Source organism: Nerophis lumbriciformis, linkage group LG19, assembly GCF_033978685.3.
Source record: "Nerophis lumbriciformis linkage group LG19, RoL_Nlum_v2.1, whole genome shotgun sequence".
NCBI classification, from domain to species: domain Eukaryota; kingdom Metazoa; phylum Chordata; class Actinopteri; order Syngnathiformes; family Syngnathidae; genus Nerophis; species Nerophis lumbriciformis.
Window position 1 is genome coordinate 32,267,542 of NC_084566.2, and position 25,572 is coordinate 32,293,113.

General features: G+C 41.4%; 1 protein-coding gene across 1 annotated transcript; it reads right to left on the reverse strand.

Moving 5' to 3' along the window:
• Positions 1-585: 585 nt before the first annotated feature.
• On the reverse strand, positions 586-21,153 carry hectd3 (HECT domain containing 3). The gene is made up of 19 exons (XM_061978913.2): positions 21,042-21,153; positions 20,332-20,758; positions 13,449-13,702; positions 13,238-13,373; positions 13,033-13,154; positions 12,834-12,947; positions 9,974-10,056; positions 9,733-9,898; positions 9,567-9,648; positions 8,020-8,202; positions 7,729-7,950; positions 6,104-6,217; positions 5,935-6,024; positions 5,648-5,854; positions 5,442-5,571; positions 5,291-5,365; positions 1,046-1,133; positions 880-948; positions 586-803 (listed from the first exon to the last, which is right to left on the reverse strand). The coding sequence occupies exons 2-19, from the start codon at positions 20,677-20,679 to the stop codon at positions 719-721; spliced, it is 2,568 nt and encodes an 855-aa protein (XP_061834897.1). The 5' UTR covers positions 20,680-20,758; positions 21,042-21,153; the 3' UTR covers positions 586-718.
• Between the last annotated feature and the right edge of the window lie 4,419 nt (positions 21,154-25,572).

Consider the following 25,572-nt stretch of genomic DNA (forward strand, 5'->3'; position numbering starts at 1 on the left):
CAGTCTGTGTGCAATGAATAAATAGAATGTACAAGTTACACCTTTTGAATGCAATTACTGAAATAAATCAAGTTTTTCAAAATATTCTAATTTACTGGCTTTTGTTGAATTATTTAAGTTAGCACAGAATATTAGAAACACTACATGTGATGCAATGCAACATTAATATCACTAAAAAATATATATATCTGAATGTGTATGTATTATGTTTGCTTTGAGTTAGTAGTAAGTAATTTATATTTATATAGCGCTTTTCTCTAGTGACTCAAAGCGCTTTACATAGTGAAACCCAATATCTAAGTTACATTTAAAGCAGTGTGGGTGGCACTGGGAGCAGGTGGGTAAAGTGTCTTGCCCAAGGACACAACGGCAGTGACTAGGATGGCGGAAGCCGGAATCAAACCTGGAACCCTCAAGTTGCTGGCACGGCCACGCTACCAACCGAGCTATACCGTCCCGATATTTCGAGTTCCATGTAAAAAATATTTCATATTAGAAAACCAATCTGCTTTGTATCATATTAACACAAACACAGTATATTTGTTTAGCGATCATAGCCCACAAAGACAACAAGTTCTATTTCCATATATTTATTATTTTATTCCCGTTATTATTTACAGCTGTGTCGACTTGGCAGGTATGTCCACAGAATTTGGAGATTAACTTGGATTCCTCCACCCAAAAGTGATGTGTGCAGACAAAGCGTTCCTTTGGCCTATCACTCTTCCCAGGGGCTCATGTCCGTGTCGATGGCCACACAGTTGTAGGCGGCGTAACGCAGCTTCTCCTCGCACACTTTAGCACTGCAGGGGGGAAAAGTGGGACGTGGCAAATTGGTGTGGCACACAGCGGAATGCAACTTCAGAATAAGCATTTCACCTTGGATAGTTTGGCAGGTAAAGTGTGCTGGAGCATGTGGAAGACTGTGGAAGTGCCTCACTTTCAGAGCTACACCAGATAATACACGACAAAGGAATAGTTAAAGGGTGAAGCAGTTACGACTTACTGTATATTATTACTACTACTGTACATACGGTTTACTTACCAAAATACTTGTTTGTCAGAAAAGACGTAGATTGGAGCGGGAAGACGACTTCGACCGGTTACGAATCTCAGAAACCTGCTGCGGTCCTCTGGAAAAAAAAAAAAAATCAATCCAATCCAATCCACTTTATTTACATAGCACATTTAAACAACAAAAATGTTTCCAAAGTGCTGCACAACAATATTAAAAACAATATTATCCTTAGCTCCACCAATGACTGAATAAAAACAAAAAATAAATAAATATAAAACAAATATAAAAATAAATATGATTAAAAACGATTTTAAAGGGTAAAACCAATTAAAACAGTAAATAGAAATCAAAATTTCTAAAAAAAAAAAACCCCACAAAGGACAACAAAGGACAGAGGACCACACAACTCACGTAGTGTTAAAAGCCAAAGAATAAAAGTGGGTCTTAAGACGAGACTTAAAATGTTAAAAAAAAAAATCACCTTAAAGGGGAACTGCACTTTTTTTTTTTTTTACAATTTTGCCTATCGTTCACAATTATTATGAAAGACATGACAACGTATTTAAAAAAAAAAAGAAGCATTTTAACTTGTAAATAAAAGTCCGCCTACAGTGGAGCCATTGGGAGCTCCTCTATTTCGCCCATAAAATCCAATAAATAACCATTCAAAAACCGCCAAAAATACTCCATTTACATTTCGTGATTTGAATATTAACCAATTATTATTAATATTATTATAAGCGCTAACGCAGACAAACTATTTGTGGCGGCGCCGTGATCTCTTCCGTGTGTGTCTATGTTGACATCATCAAGTGGTCAGCTGCTTCCTCGCTTCCTTGCTCCCTGTAAGTTTATTCTAGATCATAAATCATGCATCTCACCTGGACATGAGACGTCTGAGTAGGTATTCCGACAAGTTGGTACATTTTGACAGCCTTTTAGGACCAGAAACTGGCGAGGACGACACGAAAGTACACTTGTTCCCCCCCCGCCTCTAAACCCACTTCTTTGTGAGCATTATGAGACATTTTTTTTACCAAAATGGGAATATATCAACATCCCAGCAGTCAGCATCCTAATGACAGCAGACATTGCACTGTAAGGGATGTTTTATTATGTTGGTTAGCTCTCATTGAGTCTGTAGTGAGTAATAATCAGTGATAAATAAATCAAATAAAACAAATGTGATGCATTTTTTTAAATTAATGTGTGCCTATGCTTAAAATGATCAAAATACGTAAATAAATGTTATTATAAATGTGCCCATTACTGCATTACATATATACTTTATAGGCAGAATTGCGCGGCTCTCATAGGCTCTATTGTAAGCGAACTTTTGATCGCAATTATTTATTTAGACTGAAAAACAAATTATACATCCATTGTCATGTCTTTCATGATGATTGTGAACGATAGGCAAAATTCCCCCCAAAAAGTGCAGTTCTCCTTTAAAAGGCTGGTGTACACATGAATATTTTCCAAAATTGAAAACAAATGTTATTGGTTGCAGACCCCAAACATAAAGAACAAAAATCAGGCTTTGAGCAGTTTTGATCTTTTTGTGTGTGGTGTGCTATATGATAATATCAACACAACAAATTTGTCCCACCACGGAGTCAGACTCTAGCTACTTGAAAATTGTAGTAAGCTAAGCTACAAAATACTCTCGATTAAATGTAGCTATGCTACAGGGGAAGCTATACCTAGAGAATTGCAGCAAGCTACACTACAAGCTACACGGCAACATTGGCTTGCTACTTCAAAGCTACATTTAACAACATTTATATCTATCATGTCTAAATTCACGGAGCGTTGACTCCGAAGTTTTGGTCGTAAATAGTAAATACGTCTATTTACGATTGTTGGATCTAACCCATTTTGGAGCCAATTATCAGGACAAATTCACTTTTAAAGGAGAACTGCACTTTTTGGGGGAATTTTGCCTATTCCCAATCATTATATGAGACAAGAACACCTTTTTTTGGGGGGATACTAAAGATGATTAAAAAAACGCTTGCAAAATACAGCAAATGGGAGTCACCGTTGTGGCCTTCAATGCCCTCTAAAACCACTTCAAAACCGTCCACCAACAATTTACATATATATAACGTAGTAACAGACATGGTCATAACAATATGTAATATGTTCAATCTTTACTGTATTTTGATCATTTTATGCATGACCGTAACTTAGTTTTTCAGCGCATTTATTTCCGTTTCCATAGCAGCGTGTGTTCTACTTCTGGAAACAAACGCGTGTGTGTGTTCTCATCATGACAGATTTGGTAACAGACAACGAAGACGACTATTTTTGGACAGATGATTCACAACCTTATCTTTTTGAAGCTGAATATACAGAGGATGAACTGCTGCTTATAGAAGAGAACACTATGAAAGGCTGAAGCTTTAGAACAGACGAAAGCCGAGAGCGTGAGGAACTTGGAGCAAAGCTATGCGGACATATATGGCGTGCTCACCAAAAGTCAACTTGAAAAAACTTCCGCCCGCCGAGCTGGAACAGACAGACAACTGTCCGTCGAGTGGGTCACCATAATATTGATCATGATACATGTAGCACACCATGCTTGTTAGTACAACTACATACGCTGACGAGCTACCTGTGTACAAACAAAATATGAAATGTGGGCTAACACTTTACAGATACTGTAATATGATTATTACATTGTTTTTCAGTCAATACAAATTGGTGTCCTATCGCATTGTGTTGTGTTTTACAAACTCAAAAGCGATTCAGCTGCTGACTCAAAGGCTTTCTTATCTTCTGCCGTAATTAGCTCACGGCTAATGCCTTAGCATGCCGTCCCAAGACAATGTATTCCTATGCTAGAAAAGGAGTTCTTCAGTGTTCGCTCTTAAAATAATGTAGCTACAGCTTGGTTATTACACAGGTTACGGAACGTAAATGAAATACTGGGTTTTTTTGAATGCATTTTTAAAGTGATTTAGCGGCAGAATGGATTGCTACCATTAGCTGCATTGCTAGTCATCAGGAACGAGAAGATTTTTGCACATTAGAATTAGGGCTGGGCGATATATCGATATAATGGATACATCGCGGGTTTGTCTCTGTGCGATTTAGAAAATGACTATATCGTGGTATTCGAGTATACGTTCTCACGCAGTTGCTTTTAGCTGCGGGGCATTAAACCTTCTCACAGAGACTTAAGCCAAGCGCACCTTCTTACATACGTCACATACTGTCACGTGAGCAACGTCATACGCCCTCGCCGAGCAGACAGGTAGCAACATGGTAACGTTAGCTGTGATGCTAACAGCTAACGGTGTGGTTTGAGTGGTAATACGAGAGAAAGAAGGTGCGAATCTGGTAACAAATGGAGGAATAATTAATTCCCAAGAAAAACAGCACGGGGTCCATTGTCTGACGGTGGTTTGGCTTCAAGCGGGAATATGTCTTTCCATGTCAACATCTCCGTTCGGTGTCACACCAACTAAATGCCGAAGCAACTATTTCCACATCAACACCGTAGGACATATACTATTTAATATGCAGCTCATTTTTATGTGACACTTATTGAAATATCTTGTGTGACATCATGTACAAAAGTGCGCTTTATTTGTTTTAAACTATTGTAGTGGCGTTCTGTACAAAAAGTGCATTTTAATTTAATGTTGTTATGATATGTCATCTTAGTGACATCATGCACAAAAGTGCACTAATAGCTTGTTTTAAAATGTCTCTGACAATTTTGCACTTTCTGTTTTGGAAATGACATGAATATTTGTGCCACTGCTTAATAACTTTAATAAATACAGTTTTGGTCAATTGACTTAGTTGTGATTTCCCTCTCTGCATGAAAGTTTAAAATGAGCATATATTAATGCAGTATGAAGAAGAATGTTTTAATGTAGACACATAGAATCATCATACTGCATTGATTATATGCATCAAGTGTTCATTCAAGGCTAAGGCAAAATATCAAGATATATATCGTGTATCGCGATATGGCCTAAAAATATCGAGATATTAACAAAAGGCCATATCGCCCAGCCCTAATTAGAATGCAAAAAAACTACAACCTTTCGTCTTTCTTGTCTCTCATTAGGATTGTGAACAATACACAAAATTCCAAAAAAAGTTCAGTTCCTCTCAGATCACAAGACCATCTTATAAGACATAACATAATCAACGTTTGCTGTCTGTGGTCGGAAGAGGCAAAATCAAGACAAACTATTAATTAATCCCAATTGTCTTTTAGTTTCATGTTGGATTCATTAATAAGGGCCAACTGACCATTGGTGAAGTTTGTGAGCGCCTCCCACAAGTACTGCACCCGCACATCAGTTTGTTCCAGGTCCTCATAGCGAGCTGCAGAAGAAGAAGATGGAAACATTTAAAGATGCCTTCTCACGTGTCAACCTGCCGTCATCTTTATTCAACTCACTGAGTCTCTTGAGAGCTTCCACGCTAATCTCAGGATCGCCACACACTTTCTTCTCCACTTCCTGCCACGTGAGCAGATCCAGAACCGCCTGAGGGACCACCTTGAGCAGCCCGGTTTGTAAGGCGGCGATCTGCAACAGCCAAGAGGACGAATGAAGAGGACAAAGCAGAAGGCGAGAAGTAGAATAACGGCACTCGAATCTCCACCTGCTGCTTGCTCTCCTCCATGCGAGCCTTCTGCACCAGGCGGATGAACTCCTGGCGGTCCTCGTAAAGCACGGCCACGCTGCTGCCGCCGGGGACCAGCTCAACCACCTGCCCGTCGCTCAGGAGGGTGGTGTAGACCAGCTCCTCGCCAAACCTGAAGTCAAACGTCGCACGGTCCATGGTCTCCATGGCGTCCAGCAGGTTGACCTGAGATGATGGAATTGTATCATATCATTTGAAGGAAGACAAAACATGACTAAGATGCTATTGGTGTTAAATATCCTCACCAGCACGGAGTCAACAGCCGGGAAGTCTTTCCTCCAGCTGACGCTCTCCCCAATCAGCTGCTTCCACACCAAGCCGGGCAGAGCCAGAACCTGCCGGATTTAAACAGAATCAAGTATCGCTGAGAATTAAGGACAAAGAAGGAGGACGAGACCTGACCCACTCACTCACCAGAAAATCTTTTCCTCGAAGCGCTGCACCCATGAGCTGCCCGATCCACTCGTACTTGTGGAACTGTTTGCAGGACGGGTTGGGGACGTAGTAATCTCTGGCCTCAAGGGAACCCTAGATAACAACAATATAATAAATAAATAAATAATAAATAATAAATAATAATAATAAATAAATAAGGGCCCGATTCTCCTGCTTTTGTGTTTTTTTCACACTTGAAGTCATGCACATTTCTCTAACATGCATTAGTGTCCATCCATCCATCCATTTCCTACCGCTTGTCCCTTTTGGGGTCGCGGGGGGTGCTGGAGCCTATCTCAGCTGCATTTGGGCGGAAGGCGGGGTACACCCTGGACAAGTCTCCACCTCATCGCAGGGCCAACACAGATAGACAGACAACATTCACACTCACATTCACACACTAGGGCCAATTTAGTGTTGCCAATCAACCTATCCCCAGGTGTATGTCTTTTTTTATATGTATATTGTAGCGTCCCGGAAGAGATAGTGCTGTAAGGGGTTCTGGGTATTTGTTCTGTTGTGTTTATGTTGTGGATGTTCTCCCGAAATGTGTTTGTCATTCTTGTTTGGTGTGGGTTCACAGTGTATCTCACGGCACACCGGTGTGCCGCGGCACAGTGGTTGAAAAACACTGTTCTATACTACTCTACACGCAGGGCCGTATCTCATCACGTGCAATGCGTCGGGCCCTGCAATCCGTTAGAGCCATGTTTCTGCATATTAAAATGTCAGGTAATGAACGACAAGGCGCTTAGTAATACATTTTACCCCAAAAAGTTATTCCTAACCCCTTCCTGCTCCATCACTGATAAAAATGTAATGGCAATTTCCCGGGGGGGGGGTGTACAGTATATTGTAGCGTCCCGGAAGAGTTAGTGCTGCAAGGGGTTCTGGGTATTTGTTCTGTTGTGTTTATGTTGTGTTACGGTGCGGCGGATGTTCTCCCGAAATGTGTTTGTCATTCTTGTTTGGTGTGGGTTCACAGTGTGGCGCATATTTGTAACAGTGTTAAAGTTGTTTATACGGCCATCCTCAGTGTGACCTGTATGGCTGTTGACCAAGTATGCATTGCATTCACTTGTGTGTGTGAAAAGCCGTAGATATTATGTGATTGGGCCGGCAGGCAAAGGCAGTGCCTTTAAGGCACGCCCCCAATATTGTTGTCTAAGTGGAAATCGGGAGAAATTCGGGAGAATGGTTGCCCCGGGAGATTTTCGGGAGGGGCACTGAAATTCGGGAATCTCCCGGGAAAATCGGGAGGGTTGGTAAGTATGACTGGGAGACGCAACTGCTCTGTACTTCTCCCTACGTCCGTGTACCACTCCGTACAGCGGCGTTTTAAAAAGTCATATTTTTTACTTTTTGAAACTGAAACCGATAATTTCCGATATTAAATTTTAAAGCATTTATCGGCCGATAATATCGGCAGTCCGATATTATCGGACATCTCTAATTAGGATCCTTCCGGAATAATTGTGAGCGCCAAAGAACTGTGAGAACCCTGTCTCGAGTACATTCCTGGGTCTTTTGAGGCTACAGTCTTTGCATCCACCCACAATAATGGCGCTCAAAATCAGCAGGTCAGCAGCGGGTTATTTCTTTACCTGGTTGGATGTGCGAGTGAAGAAGGGCAGCGGCATGGGACACTCGGCCGAGGTGGGGCACAGCTCCTCAGACATGTCCGCCAGGCTGTCCCGGAACCCGCCACCCTGGTCAATGATTCCCTCCGCGATGAACTTGCATTCCCACCACTGGTCGTAGCGATCGGGCCACCTGTAATCCAACGTCTTCTCGAGTTTATCCGATGGCTTCAGGCCTTCGTACACCTGCAAGGGTTTGACACGCAAATTAGCGAGAGGAAAATCCTTGGCTCAGCAGAGCAGACGTTGACTTGCCTGACTGAACACAGCGTTCTTGCAGCTGGCGTCCAAGGAGGGGTTGTCCCTGTGCTCCATGGCCAGGCGCCTGTTGATGTAGAGGCAAGGCAGGAAGTTGGGCTTGCTGGTCTCCGAGTCCTTCAGACACTGCGTAATCAGCGCTGAGCGGCGTTTAGACTGCAGCAGGAACTGCTTTATGCTCTGAAGGGCACCCAACAAACGATTCAACACAGTGCTACAATTCAGTCACTTGATTAAAGGGGAACATTATCACCAGACCTATGTAAGCGTCAATATATACCTTGATGTTGCAGAAAAAAGACCATATATTTTTTTAACCGATTTACGAACTCTAAATGGGTGAATTTTGGCGAATTAAATATTCGCTCTCGGAGCGATGACGTCACAACGTGACGTCGCATCGGGAAGCAATCCGCCATTTTCTCAAACACCGGGTCAAAACAGCTCTGTTATTTTCCGTTTTTTCGACTGTTTTCCGTACCTTGGAGACATCATGCCTCGTCGGTGTGTTGTCGGAGGGTGTAACAACACGAACAGGGACGAATTCAAGTTGCACCAGTGGCCCAAAGATGCGAAAGTGGCAAGAAATTGGACGTTTGTTCCGCACACTTTACCGACGAAAGCTATGCTACGACAGAGATGGCAAGAATGTGTGGATATCCTGCGACACTCAAAGCAGATGCATTTCCAACGATAAAGTCAAAGAAATCTGCCGCCAGACCCCCATTGAATCTGCCGGAGTGTGTGAGCAATTCAGGGACAAAGGACCTCGGTAGCACGGCAAGCAATGGCGGCAGTTTGTTCCCGCAGACGAGCGAGCTAAACCCCCCTGGATGTCTTGGCTCACACCATCCGAAGATGATCAAGAGAAGAATATGGACCCTAGCTTCCCTGGCCTGCTGACATGAGGGTATGTCTGCAGAATATATTAAATGATGAAAATTGGGCTGTCTGCACTCTCAAAGTGCATGTTGTTGCCAAATGTATTTCATATGCTGTAAACCTAGTTCATAGTTGTTAGTTTCCTTTAATGCCAAACAAACACATAGCAATCGTTGGTTAGAAGGCTATCGCCGAATTCGTCCTCGCTTTCTCTCGTGTCGCTGGCTGTCGTGTCGTTTTCGTCGGTTTCGCTTGCATACGGTTCAAACCGATATGGCTCAATAGCTTCAGTTTCTTCTTCAATTTCGTTTTCGCTACCTGCCTCCACACTACAACCATCCGTTTCAATACATTCGTAATCTGTTGAACCGCTTAAGCCGCTGAAATCCGAGTCTGAATCCGAGCTAATGTCGCTATAGCTTGCTGTTCTTTTCGCCATGTTTGTTTGTGTTGGCTTCACTATGTGACGTCACAGGAAAATGGACGGGTGGTTAAAATCAGGCCCTTTGAAGCTTTTTTTAGGGATATTGCGTGATGGGTAAAATTTTGAAAAAAACTTCGAAAAATATAATAAGCCACTGGGAACTGATTTTTAATGGTTTTAACAATTCTGAAATTGTGATAATGTTCCCCTTTAAGTCCAACAAAGTACATTTGCTCACTTTGATCTGGTTGAAGGTGCCCACGCTATAGTCCCAGGCTGGCACAAAGTGTGGAAGAACACTGTCCAGTAAAGACATGAACCTGCAGGAAGAAACATGCATTTGATCATATTCATACTATCATAGTTGCTTGACTGAAAAGCATGTTATATAGCTAAAGATGGACCTCTGGATGACCAGTGCTCGGCGATACAGTACGTCAGCCTGGGTCCCCTGCAGACGTGGGTAGCGCACCAAGTAGGAGGACTGGAAAACATCAGCGTTTAGGCCCAGGTCTCGCTCGCATGACGACTTGATCTTCAATCCGTGGATCCGCACGTCTATTCCCTCGTCTGCACGCGGAAGGAGAGCATTATCGCATCAGACGACAGTAAGTACAGGAGGACATATTTTGTTTCAAAACACACCCCGACATTCCTCGATTCGGATCTCAATGACAGGCAGGTGGGACACCATGTCTTCCAGCACGCATATTTCTCCAATAAGATTGCTAAAGACAAAAAGCAAGCAAAAAAATTTTTTTTAAAAATTGAAACAGAGTAAATTTGTGCTTATTCACGCTTGGCCATTTGCATCCTTGCATATTCACACATTTATTTTCTCTAGTTTGAATTGTAAATCATTTGTTTTTGTTTGTCGTGTCCTCTGCCGAGGAAAAAAATAAAGAAGCAACATTTTTATGGGAAATAAAATAGGAAGTGGTTTTTGATGGCGGTTTCTGCAGGGGGGGGGGGGGAAAGAATGATGCAACATTTTTATGGTAACAAATCCTGGTGGTTTGATGGAACCATCTGCAGGGGGAAAAACCCAACTATGGATCCAGCAGATGGCACTGTCTCATAAGTCAAGTCACCGAACATTTTCCAACAGGAAGATAGATGCCTTGACAAATTGCGATGTTATGTAACTGCACGTTTTGTGGGTCAAACACTATGCTGTATTTGTTTTGAATGTGTAACACTTAACATTTAAAATGTGAATAATAACAGTGAGAAGCATATTAATGGTTTCGACCAGGGGTGTCCAAACATTTTGACTCGGGGGGCCGCATTGGGCTAAAGAAATTTGGCCGGGAGCCGACTGCATGTAAAGTAACAATATATATATATTGATTTATTATTATTTCTTACAACTGTGTGCTGTCTCAGATACATTTTGTACATATATATATACACACACACAAACACAAAATGTATATACAAAATATATATATATATATATACATTTTTTTTTTTTACAGTTCTGAAGTACATTTTTACTATTTTTACTACTTCTCACCCTATCTCCCTTAGAGATAGGGTGAGAAGCTCTGTCATTCGGGGGGAGCTCAAAGTAAAGCCGCTGCTCCTCCACATCGAGAGGAGCCAGATGAGGTGGTTCGGGCATCTGGTCAGGATGCCACCCGAACGCCTCCCTAGGAAGGTGTTTCGGGCACGTCCGACCGGTAGGAGGCCACGGGGAAGACCCAGGACACGCTGGGAAGACTATCTCTCCCGGCTGGCCTGGGAACGCCTCGGGATCCCCCGGGAGGAGCTGGACGAAGTGGCTGGGCTTCCCTGCTTAAGCTGCTGCCCCCGCGACCCGACCTCGGATAAGCGGAAGAAGATGGATGGATGGATGGATGGACAACTGTGTGCTGTCTCAGAGCGATCCGTGACCGCATTTACACAGTTGTTTTTACACCTAATCGGCGATCTCAAAGCTTTAGGTCTGCATTTTGATTTCATACCAAATTGAAGAGGGACGTTTGCTAAACATGTACAAATACAGTCCAAACTGCGGTAAAGCCATATTTTTAGGGTAATCGCAAATACGCTGTAACACTCCAGTTTGCTTTTAATTAAAGCAAGCTATAACGTATGGACAGACTGCAACCATTACTTCAACTTCAGCAACCCCCCTAACATACTGTATATGTATACACATATATACACACACACATATATATATATATATATATATATAAATACACACACACGCACCTATATATATATATATATATATATATATACATATATATATATATAAAAAACATAGTTGCCACAGGGGTAGAGATCAATGTTCCCTCTAATTTTTCATGTGTGTGAGCAAACGCAAAAACTCCCTGAGTTAAATAAGTTAAATCTCCATCCATCCATCCATTTACTACCGCTTGTCCCTTTCGGAGTCGCGGGGGGTGCTGGAGCCTATCTCGGCTGCATTCGGGCGGAAGGCGGGGTACACCCTGGACAAGTCCCCACCTCATCGCAGGGCCAACACAGATAGACAGACAACATTCTCTTATTATTATAATCAAATGACAGCAGTCATTTCCATGTGGTTATTTTCTAATATAAGTGTTTAGACCCACTTACAATGACAATAACAAAAAATATTGTTTTTCATGAACTGTGTACTTGTATTGTTTGTCTGGGTGGAGGTCCTGCTTTGGAAATAATTTGTACCCCTTTCAGACATTGCATTTAGTTCCCATTGAAACATTCACATCTTGCACAATGAGATGTAAGCAGGGGATCATGTGTATATTCCTGCAACTTCCTGTTTGTAAAAAATATATTTTTATTAGTATTTATTCAATATACTAACAGCATTTCATGATTTATATTTATAAACTAAGATTCCTAATAAATGACACTAGAATAAGCACACATTTGATTGGTAAATCATAGTGTAACGACCTGGAATGACACTTCACGTGTGGTGTTGGAGTTGTCCGACTTTTTGTGTGGCTGTAAACGCATCACTGGCTAAGTGCCATATGTGTTGGCGCAAGTGAGAAAGAGCGAGCGGCTGCTGTTGATATAACAAAGTTGCTTTTGGTCTGGTTTGTACTGCAGAAAATGACCAGTTTTGCTAGATATAATTTTTTTTACTAATGTTTTGGTGATGTGTTTATGGCCGACAATAGAGTTTTGCTCAGTAAAGTGATCGATGGAATTCATGTCCTCAAAGCGTCTCGACAGATGTACAATATTTGAACAATGATGACGAAAACTGTTTTCTCTGTCGTGTATGTGTCGTGTCGAAAATTGCTATGCGCTTATTTTTTTATTTGATTTTGTGCGTGGCATAGATTTGCCGTGCGCAGAGGACGCTTGAGCAGTGCGCAATTGCACAGGCGCGCACCTTAGAGGGAACATTGGTAGAGCTCTTGCTTTAGTTTTTGGCTGACACCAGGGATCTTGGGCTCTAAAAGGTTGGTGACCACTGATGTAGAGCGTAATTTCCGGGCTTAAAAGTTCTAGAAATGATTGTAACAATACTTGCTCTTCAATGTTAACATCGCTAAGCTTCTTCAGATTGTCTCCCTCTCCTCCATACACGGTGACCCTCTTTGGCATGTAGTTGTCGTCTGTCGAGTCCACCGTTAAAATCATCTTACTTTGAACAAAAAAAAAGAAAAGAATATCACTGTTATAGATGAATTGTTCATGGTTGTAGCTTCTTGCAAGTGACAGCTTCTCACTTAACCACCGTTCCTCTCTTCATGTGCAGACGGATCCAGTGTTGTCCCTGCATGCCGTCGCTCTCCCAGAACGTTTTTGTGTCGCCGTCCGTCAGACAGTTGACCCCGCTGCTGGGATCCTCCTATTGTGGCGCAAGGTGAGCTGACTGACCTGTCCTGAATCTTTACTGTACTGTTTGCAAATATGGTCACGTTCATTACTCACCGTACATGACGAAACAAAAATTGTGGTCACGCTCTGCTTCAGACTCCCCAGGTTCTCGTCCTCTTTGCCTACGTGGTCGTAGAAATAGTGCACCAGGTCCTCGTCGCATTCATACGTCCAAGTAGGAGGGACGTACCTTCACATTTTCAACCAATGTACTTTATTTGCGTGAACAAGGGGGAAAAAAGAAAAAGTCTATAAGCGGACTTACCTAAGCTTTTCCACAGCTACGTCCTCTTGCTCCGCTATCTTGGGTTTGGAGCCAAGGAAGAGCGCATTTTCCACGTCCACCACCTCCTCCCACCTTGTGCACGCTTTGTGGTCGAAGCCGAAGAGCTGCTGCTGCCTGCTCAGCGTCTCCGGAGACTCCACCGGCACCAACCTGTCCCCGCCCTCTGTGTGCTTGCACAGCAGGATCCAGCCCTCCTCCAAGTCCTGCCCTGGACGGTGCTCCTCCAGCTGCTCCTGGACACATAAGTTGGTCATCGAGTCACAGTGATGTCCCCAAAACACTTTCATAGGCGAGGAAGAATTTACATAGGGCAGTGTTTTTCAACCTTTTTTGAGCCAGGGCACATTTTTTTCATTGAAGAAATCCGGAGGCACACCGCCAGCAGAAAACATTAAAAAATTAAACTCAGCAGCTGATATTGACAATAAAAAGTCATTCTTACAAGTGTTGGATAGGAATTCAAACCCTAACCAACCATGCATCACTATAGCTCTTGTCTCTAAGTACTGTCACGACCTGTCACATCACACCGTGACTTATTTGGAATTTTTCGGTGTCTTCCTCTGTGTAGTGTTTTAGTTCTTGTCCTCCAATTTTGGTGACTTTTCCTGTTTTGTTGGTATTTTCCTGTAGCAGTTTCATGTCTTCCTGAAGCGCTATTCCCTGCACCCGCTTTGTTTTAGCAATCAAGACTATTTAAGTTGTCGCTGTCCTTTTTGTGGACATTGTTGATTGTCATGTAATTTTTAGATGTACTTTGTGGACATGCTGCAAGTCTTTGCTGTCGTCCAGCAATCTGTTTTTGTTTACTTTGCAGCCAGTTCAGTTTTAGTTTCGTTTTGCACAGCCATCCCTAAGCTTCAATGCCTTTTCTTAGCGGTACTCACCTTTTGTGGATTTTTGTTTTAAGCCAGGGGTGCTCATTACGTCGATCGCGAGGGTGTGTCAGTCGATCACCAGCCAGGCATTAAAAAAATAGTCCTAAAAATGAGCGATCATAAATATTCACTATGTACGTCACTTTCGTCACTTGATTGACATTCACGGCACCCGAGGGTCTTCTGAGATGACGCTGGCTGCTGCCAGCTCATTAAAATTACCGACTGGAAGGCGAGAAACACTTTATTTCAACAGACTCTGGCGCCGTACCTGTCGTCAAAACTCCAAAGACCGACTGCACAGTTGCACAGTTGCGCTAACAAAATAAGAGTCTCAGAAAGCTGGCGTGCACAAGCTAGCAAGCTACGGAGTTTGCCGACAATGTATTTCTTGTAAAGTGTATACAAAGGAGTACGGGAGCTGGACAAATAAGATGCCAAAAACCAACCACTTTCATGTGGTATTGGACAGAAAGGAGGACTTTTTTTCTCCTCCATTCGAAAATGCGGACATTATCAGCACCACCGTCTGATTCCAATCAATGCAAGTCACCAGAATCAGGTAATACACCAACTTATATTCTTGTCTTCATTCAAGAAAGGAATCTATATGTGTTAAACATGCTTGTATTATCTTTAAACACCTTTAACTTATTAACAATATTAACTATATGTGTTAAACATGCTTGTATTATCTTTAAACACCTTTAACTTGTTAACAATATTAACTATATGTGTTAAACATGCTTGTATTATCATTAAACACATTTAACTTGTTAACAATATTAACTATATGTGTTAAACATGCTTGTATTATCTTTAAACACCTTTAACTTGTTAACAATATTAACTACCGTATATGTGTTAAACATGCTTGTATTATCTTTAAACACCTTTAACTTGTTAACAATATTAACTATATGTATTAAACATACTTGTATTATCATTAAACACCTTTAATTTTTTAACAATATTAACTATATGTGTTAAACATGCTTGCATTATCATTAAACACCTTTAACTTGTTAACAAAAACATATATTTCATAAATAAGTAAATATAAATTATATATATGAATGAGGTAGATCCCCACGACTTGATCAATTGAAAAGTAGTTCGCCTGCAGAAAAAGTGTGAGCACCCCTAATTTAAGCATTAGATACCCTTTTACCCGCTGTCGTCGAGTATTACATGGTTACTCTGCCGAGCTCGAGACAGCACCGACACTCAACAACGGCACATTTGCGGATTATAATTACCAGTTTGCAAAGAATATTTTTAACCCAAATAGGTGAAATTACATTATCTCCTACGGCACACAAGACTTTAGCTATGTCCCAAATTAAGGGTCTGCATCTTTCGGAGGACCCGGCCTACGCAGCCTCAGAAGGCTGGACCTTTGAAGGCACCTCCGAAGGATGCGTCACCCGTTGTTGAATTGGACAGTCTAGCCTGCGGAGGATACTTACATTTGAAAGTGTATTCGCTGCCGCTGTTTGTATTTGCCGCCATCGTCAAAAAGAACCGGGTTGAACTAAGGGCGCAAAGCATCTTGGGATATGAGAGGCCATGAAGGATAGTCGCGGTGCATCCTCCGAATACAGGGGAAAGGAGGGCGCATTCGTCGGCTGCATTTGGAGAAGCCTTCGAACTTGAATGAATTGGGACAGCATTCGCGCAGCGTTGTGACGTAAGCGGCCTTCAAATTCGCCCTTCGAAGGATGCAGACTCTGAACACCGACTCAGTAGCCTAGTGGTTAGAGCAGTGGTTCTTAACCTGGGTTCGATCGAACCCTAGGGGTTCGGTGAGTCGGCCTCAGGGGTTTGGCGGAGGTCAAGACACACCCGAAACATTGTGTAAATAAAAACTTCTCCCTATCGGCGTATTACGGATACGGCAACAGCAGAAGTCAGACTGGTTTGCAGGTGTGTAATTTGTTGTGAGTTTATGTTGGTTTTGTTGTTTAAACAAGGTGATGTTCATGCACGGTTCATTTTATGCACCAGTAAAAAAAACATGGTAACACTTTAGTATGGGGAACATATTCACCATTAATTAGTTGCTTATTAACATGCAAATTAGTAACATAATGGATCTTAACTAGTCATTATTAAGTACTTATTAATGCCTTATTCGGCATGGCCTTATTATAACCCTAACCCTCTAACCCTGACCCTAACCAAAGAACTCTAAATTAAGTCTTTATTACTTAGAATATGTTCCCCTAGTGTCCAAATAACTCTAAATTAAGTCTTTGTTACTTAGAATATGTTCCCCATACTAAAGTGTTACCAAAAACATATAACTTTGTCTTGAATTGGAAAAAATAAAACATTTTATTTTTCACTAAAAAAGGGTTAGGTGAATGCGCATATGAAACTGGTGGGGTTCGAAACCTCCAACAAGGTTAAGAACCACTGGGTTAGAGTGTCCGCCCTGAGATCGGTAGGTTGTGAGTTCAAACCCCGGCCGAGTCATACCAAAGACTATAAATATGGGACCCATTACCTCCCTGCTTGGCACTCAGCATCAAGGGTTGGAATTGGGGGTTAAATATAAAAAAATGATTCCCGGGCGCGTCCACCACTGCTGCCCACTGTTCCCCTCACCTCCCAGGGGGTGATCGAGGGTGATGGGTCAAATGCAGAGAATAATTTCGCCAGACCTAGTGTGTGTGTGTGACAATCATTGGTACTTTAACTTTTTATCTTTAATTGGGACACAGCTTGTATCTCATGGCACGAGGGGTGTAACGGTACGTGTATTTGTATCGAACTGTTTCGGTTCAAAGGTGTACCGAACGAGTTTCCACATGGACATATTAAGTAGCGTAGCGCACGTTGTGTAAACAATGCACACTGAGGCACAACACACGGCATGCTAGCAACGACAACATATAAAAGTCAGAGCTGGAAGACCCTCCTGCCTCGTTAAGATCTCCCGTTTGGGAAGACTTCGGCTGCGCGGTGCGGAGGACAGAGGTTTGCCGACATTGTTCAGCAGCGGTAAGGCATGCTTCTGCCAACACGTCAAACAGGCTAACCCATTTGAAGCGGCACCACCCCCAAGTGAACATCGCTTCAACAAAGATAAAGAATAGCAAACAGCTCCCACCTCTTACTGCCAAGTTAGCCAGGCTGGAGGGGAAAAGAAAAGTTCATCTGAGGCTGAATTGACTTGAAACTGTTTAATGTTGCACTTTTTATAAGTAGAAGAAAAGTTTTGTCATTTTATTTAATTTGAGCAACAATTTGAGGCAGTTTAATGTTGATTAACGTGGACCCCGATTTAAACAAGTTGAAAAACTTATTCGGGTGTTACCATTTAGTGGTCAATTGTACGGAATATGTACTGTACTGTGCAATCTACTAATAAAAGTCTCAATCAAAAAAGCACTTTATATGTAGAAAAGTTTTGTTAAAGGCCTACTGAAACCCACTACTACCGACCACGCAGTCTGATAGTTTATATATCAATGATGAAATCTTAACATTGCAACACATGCCAATACGGCCGGGTTAGATTACTAAAGTGCAATTTAAAATTTTGCGCGAAATATCCTGCTGAAAACGTCTCGGTATGATGACTCTTACCAGGAGGACTTTGAGTTGGATGCGCAGACGCGGTACCGTGAGTACGCATGCAGCTGCGGCTTCCAAACATTTGATCGCTTGCCCGTACGTGCGTGCCGCTATGTGCATGTCACGTACGTAACTTTGGGGAAATATATGTGCTGTGTGAACTTTGGAGAGGGGAACGGTACTTTGGGCTGTGGGATTGAGTGTGTTGTGCAGGTGTTTGAGTTGTATTGACGGGTTATATGGACGGGAGGGGGGAGGTGTTTGTTATGCGGGATGTTCTCTACTAAATCCTTTCAGCAAAAATATGGCAATATCGCAAAATGATCAAGTATGACACATAGAATGAACCTGCTATCCCCGTTTGAATAAGAAAATCACATTTCAGTAGGCCTTTAAGAAACCATTCTGAGCCTTATCTTATTTAGTTTTTATTTTATATATGTTGACCACATTAACCCTGGCAATGGACCCTGTGTGTATATGTATGTTATGCCATTGTTTACAAATTTGGTAAATAAATAACCAAAAAATTTATATTTTGTTGTTTTCTTACTGTACCGAAAATGAACCGAACCGTGAACTCTAAACCGAGGTACGTACCGAACCGAAATTTTTGTGTACCGTTACACCCCTATCAGTGACGTGCGGTGAGGTTGATGGCTGGTGAGGCACTGACTTCATCACAGTCAGATTTACAAACATATGAACCCTAAAGAGTATCTTATTCACCATTTGATTGGCAGCAGTTAACGGGTTATGTTTAAAAGCTCATACCAGCATTCTTCCCTGCTTGGCACTCAGCATCAAGGGTTGGAATTGGGGGTTATTAAATCACCAAAAATGATTCCCGGACGCGGCGCCGCTGCTGCCCACTGCTCCCCTCACCTCCGAGGAGGTGATCAAGGGGATGGGTCAAATGCAGAGGACAAATTTCATTACACCTAGTGTGTGTGTGACAATCATTGGTACTTTAACTTAACTTTAACTTTACACATACAAACTGTAGCACACAAAAAAGCACATTTAATTAAAAAAAACGTTATTATGGTCTTACCTTTACTTATAAAATAAGTCCATGAGTCGCTGTTGTGCTGGATTAATGCACCCCCTGACGAGAGTGTTATATCAACTAAAGCCCTCACTTAAACTTTCCACGAGCAAGATTGAATCTATTTAAAAAAGTGTAACCGAGGGTTTATAAATGTCGCCCATACTGTATGAAACTACAAAATAACAAACACGGAGGCTCCAGTTTACACGAGGACCACTTTATTTACCTTCTTTCAAAAACTTCCGCTCCACTCCAACGTGTCATCACTTCCGCTCTTAGCGCCTTCAAAATAAGAGCTCAAGGCATATACTGTATAACAGCGCATAACAGGAACTTAACATCACAAAGAGGAAAGCCCATAAAAATAGGTTACAAAAGTTATTTAATAAGAAGCCAAAAAGTGCAAAAACAACAATGTTCGTGTTGGAGGAGTTGTGAATTAGGTACACCTGCAGTCTGCAGGTGTACCTAATGTTGTAGCCCTGCAGTCATTCACAACTCCTCCAACACGAACATTATTGTTTTTGCACTTTTTGGCTTCTTATGAAATAACTGTTTTAAATAGATTCAATCTTGCACGTGGAAAGTTTAAGTGTGGGCTTTAGTTGATATAACACTCCCGTCAGGGGTTGCCGTGCATTCTACGGCGGGGGTGCAGGAGGCGAGCCTCAGCCAGTGCGTCTTTTGCAGCCGTTTTATGATCGCTCAGCACAAGAAATACTTTACACACATACAGTTGTTGACAAAATACACTGTACATTATATACCTCAGCTAACTAAACTATGGAAATGTATAATATAATTCATATAGCAATACGGTCTCACTGCACAGCAGGCCAGCAGTTAGCCGAGTCCGCAATCCATGTTGAGGCACTGAGTGACGCGCCTCGACTGGCTGCTGTTCACCGCACCGTCTCTTCTCAGTATTTGAACGGCAAATGTGAAAATTCTGCGATTTTGAATAAAAATAATCTAAAACTGGTGAAGTTAAATGGAAAATAACTTTATAGTATAATCACTGGGTACATTTAACAATTTAATATATATTTTTTTCTTTTTACATTTTTTTTCTTTCCATGATGGCAGGTGAGGCCCTGCCTCACCTGCCTCTAGTGACTGCACGTCCCTGGTGTATGTGTATGGTATGCCATTGTTTCCAAATTTGGTAAATAAATAACCAAAAAATTTATATTTTGTTGTTTTCTTACTGTACCGAAAATGAACCGAATCGTGACCTCTAAACCGAGGTACGTACCGAACCGAAATTTTTGTGTACCGTTACACCCCTACGCGGCACAGTGGTTGAAAAACACTGCCATAGTGAGCCATAAGAGAAGTGCAAAGTTCGTACCTTGTTGAGTTTGACCCACAGCCCTTGGCTGTTGCAGTACTCCTCCCCTGTCGTCCGGATACAAGTCCCTTTCTTAGGTTCAATGGTGTACTTGCACATTTTTTTGTTGAGCGCACTCTGATGTGGGCTGTCAAAGACGGAGACCAGAGTCTTGCCGGAGCCCCCGGTGGATGCCCCAGAAGGAGTAGAGCTGCTGGAGGACAAATCCTTGCAGATTTTGTAGCACACTTCTTTGGGGACATAACACAGACTCTCGGGGAGCGGCTGGCTCCTCTTGAAACACTCAATGCATCTGTTCAAGAAGCGGATCCGGCCAAGAAGCAGATGAATGCTGTCCCCCAGAGACATGGTGGTGCTGATGATGCGGGGATGGATGGAAGCAGAAGTCAGCTGACATGACCCCCCGGGTCCTCCACGCCTTGACTGCCTGGCAAACACGTCGAACAAAACACAACATTCGCTGAGCACATCAACATTCACATTCATGCCATAAATTGCGTGTTGTAATTAAACATAAGTGAATAGATCAGAAAGTTCCTCAATGCAGCATTACAAAGTGTTCCTTGAGGACGCTAACGTTCTCTTGTCTTCAAGCCAGCAAGCGGTTGTCAATTTAGCGGTTCCTGAGTCGCCGACTGAGGTTGTTTATGAACTATTCTGCCATTTTAAAGACGTAGTAACATTCATAGACTCAATATTTGTGTACGTACCGCTTATGTCGTTCAGCGTTTTAGTTTGCAAGACTAGTATTTACTCCGTATGGATTTCGCTGAGACTAAGTACGGAAGTGTTGGAGATACCTTTGGCCTGTTCCTCTTTTTCTTCATCTCTCTGTTAATGGCGGTTGACCTGCAGCCTGTTGTGGTGCGCATTACCGCCACCTACTGATACGGAATGGGAGTCAAGATGGAGCTATACTCTAAATCAGGCCTGAGCAATTATATAGACTCGGGGGGCCAAATGTAGAGAAAAAAAATGTGTCTGGGGGCCGGTATATCTATTTTTAGGAAAATTAATACAAAACCTCACAAAGTCTGAGGGGTCGGCAACCCAAAATGTTGAAAGAGCCATATTGGACCAAAAATACAAAAACAAATCTGTCTGGAGCCCAGGGGCGTCACTAGCTTTTAAGGACAGGGGGGCCTAGCCCCCAGGAGATGCACAGGATGCGAGCGAACGTAGTGCACGAGCACAAAACTTCCCAAACGGCTAACAAAGACGTAGAAATTATTCATTGTTATTATTATTATTTCAGTGAGTTTATTTTCAATCTGTGTTCAGTACAACAACAAACATGGGTTTGCACAGTGACATTTTGTTTACAGCATCAACAAGAAACAATTACTTGCATGATCCTTCAAGATGCACTGAAACACAATGAAAGTCATGGCATTAGCCTCTATGTTATTACTTCACAATATAGAGGCTAATGCCACCACTTTTGCTCACAATACAATAATTGTTTGTTCCCAAATATTTTGAAGTTGCACAGATTACATTTTGGGCACATATGTGACTAAAATGGTTGTAAATTCAAGCCCTGGAAATATTACTTAATTACTTGAATTAAAGTAATATCTGGATCGGGATAATTTGGCTTGTATATAATATATTTATATATATATATTATGGCAAGCCGTTAAGGAAATTAAATATATATGGAAATCTGAATAGAAATAAGAAACTTTTATATATACAGTAAATAAGAAAGACTTAGAGTCCGTCTGCTGATCTGAAAAAGAACCAAAGCTGTCAAAGAGTTGAGGGTCCATCTTCAAAGTGCAATGCTGAAACAAATAATGCAAACAATAAAATGTAACTTCCAGGGCTTGAGATTAATGTAGTCCCGTTGTCCCGGGGACGGTAAAAAAAAATGCACGGGACGAAATGAAATGCTCCCCGGGACTATGGCTTTTAACTATTGTTTTTCTTTTTATGTATTTATTCATTTTACATTTTATAATAAATGTCTTGGTTTTTCCACCCTCTGAAAATCCTATGAAATGTTTAACAAGCCATCCTATAATAATACAACAGCTATTAATATAACAATACAATAAAACAAATATATTTAATGATGTTCTTTTCATTATTTTAACAATAGGCTAATGTATATTACTTTATATAGATTCTACAAGAAACACAAAACTTAAAAACTAAATTATTTACAATTGCAGACATAAGGTTCTTGGTCTGCAGTGCTGTGTGCTAATGTGCTTCGTACACCTGCAAGACCGCAAGCAAGGTCGCAGAGAAAATGCGGACTGGATTTTGAGTGATGTGGGCATTTTCTATATTAACAAGTCCAAGGACCGCAAGCAAGGTCGCAGAGAAAACGCGGACTGGGTTTTGAGTGATGTGGGCATTTTCTATATGAACAAGTCCAAGGACTGCAAGCAAGGTCGCAGAGAAAATGCGGACTGGATTTTGAGTGATGTAGGCATTTTCTATATGAACAAGTCCAAGGACCGCGAGCAAGGTCGCAGAGAAAACGCGGACTGGATTTTGAGTGATGTGGGCATTTTCTATATGAACAAGTCCAAGGACCGCGAGCAAGGTCGCAGAGAAAATGGGGACTGGATTTTGCGTGATGTGGGCATTTTCTATATGAACAAGTCTAAGGACCGCAAGCAAGGTCGCAGAGAAAATGTGGACTGGATTTTGAGTGATGTGGGCATTTTTGATTTGATTTGATTCTATATGAACAAGTGGAATGGATTGGATACCGACGTACTAAAGGGGCTCTCTACCTTACGCTATGAAGTGAGGGGAAACTGAGTGAATAATAACAGGTTATATGATTATTTATTTAAACTCATATTCGGGCCACTTTATAATGAATATGTCGGCATGTATTTGTAAAAAAATAAAATAAAATAAAAAAATAGATTTTTTTTTGGATTTTTTTTAACACCAAATTATTTAGGGGGGCTTAAGAACATTTTAGGGGGGCTCGAGCCCCCCTAAAATAGGCCTAACAACGCCAATGCTGGAGCCGCAAAAAATTAAAAGCCATATTACATACAGATAGTGTGTCATGAGATATACATTGAATAAAGAGGACTTAAAGGAAACTAAACGACTTCAAATATAGCTACAAATGAGGCATAATGATGCAATATGTATAGAGATGTCCGATAATATCGGCCGATAAATGCTTTGAAATGTAATGTCGGAAATGTTTGGTATCGGTTCTTTTATTATCGGTATCGTTTTTTTGTTTTATTTTTTTTAATTAAATCAACATAAAAAACACAAGATATACTTACAATTAGTGCACCAACCCCCAAAAACCTCCCTCCCCCATTCACACTCATTCACACAAAAGGGTTGTTTCTTTCTGTTATTAATATTCTGGTTCCTACATTATATATCAATATATATCAATACAGTCTGCAAGGGATACAGTCCGTAAGCACACATGATTGTGCGTGCTGCTGGTCCACTAATAGTACTAACCTTTAACAGTTAATTTTACTCATTTTCATTAATTACTAGTTTCTATGTAACTGTTTTTATCTTGTTTTACTTTGTTTTTTATTCAAGAAAATGTTTTTAATTTATTTATCTTATTTCCATCCATCCATTTCCTACCGCTTATTCCCTTTGGGGTCGCGGGGGGGTTATCTTATTTTATTTTATTATTTTTTTTTTTTAAAGGACCTTGTCTTCACCATACCTGGTTGTCCAAATTAGGCATATAAATGTGTTAATTCCACGACTGTATATATCGGTATCGGTTGATATCGGTATCGGTAATTAAAGGGTTGGACAATATCGGAATATCGGATATCGGCAAAAAGCCATTATCGGACATCCCTAAATATGTACATATAGCTAGCCTAAATAGCATGTTAGCATCAATTAGCTTGCAGTCATGCAGTGACCAAATATGTCTGATTAGCACTCCACACAAGTCAATAACATCAACAAAACTCACCTGTCATGCACAACCTTAAAAGTTTGGTGGACAAAATGAGACAGAAAAAGAAGTGGCATAAAACACGTCCTAGAAAGTCGGAGAAAGTTATGCATGTAAACAAACTACAGTGAGCTCAAGGACCGCCAAAATTAGTAGGACAAAACGGCGCTCGCCAAATACTCGAATCAGTGAAGCATGTTTAATATAAACAGTGTGATTTATAACAATTAGGGAGGTTTGTGTCATGTTTGTCCTCCCACTGAAACCATATTAAAACAAAAAATATATTTTTCCCCCTCATCTATTTCCTTTTTTCATACATTTTTGAAAAAGCTCCAGAGAGCCACTAGGGCGGCGCTAAAGAGCCGCATGCGGCTCTAGAGCCACGGGTTGCCGACACCTGCAGACCGTCCTAAAAAACAAAATGGAATTTTAATTTTTGTTACTAAATGAGACACCCAGAATGTACATGAAAATAAAGAATGTGGGATTTACAATATTAACTATGAAGGATAAAACACTGAATATTAACATCCATCCATCCATCCATTTTCTACCGCTTATTCCCTTTGGGGTCGCGGGGGGCGCTGGAGCCTATCTCAGCTACAATCGGGCGGAAGGCGGGGTACACCCTGGACAAGTCGCCACCTCATCGCAGGGCCAAAATATTAACATATGAACTAAATAATGCCTCTGATTAGTGCTCGGGTAGCAGGTGAGCGGCCGGACACTAATTAGAGACAGGTGAACATAATTAGCAACAGGTGCGTGAGTCCAAGATGTGAAACAGGTGACACTAATGGTTGTCAAGGTAACAAACAAACAAGGAAGTGCAACCAGGAACTGTGGAGTCTTTAAACAGAAAATAACTTAAAACATGATCCAAACCACAGATCATGACAGTTGCACAATTTCCCTTGTGGATCATTAAAGTTTGTCTAAGTCTAAGTCTAATAGACTGCAAAGACTAGATATTTAATGTTCGAACTGAGAAACTTAATTTTTTTTTGTTGCAAATAACCATTAACTTAGAATTTAATGGCAGCAACACATTGCAATAGGGGTATTTTTACCACTGTGTTACATGGCCTTTTCTTTTAACAACACTCGGTAAACGTTTGGGAACTGAGGAGACCAATTTTTGAAGCTTTTCAGGTGGACTTCTTTCCCATTCTTGCTTGATGTTCCGCTTAAGTCCGGGGTCTCCGTTGTGGTATTTTAGGCTTCATAATGCGCCACACATTTTCAATGAGAGACAGGTCAGGACTACAGTCAGGCCAGTCTAGTACCCGCACTCTTTTACTATGAAGCCACGCTGT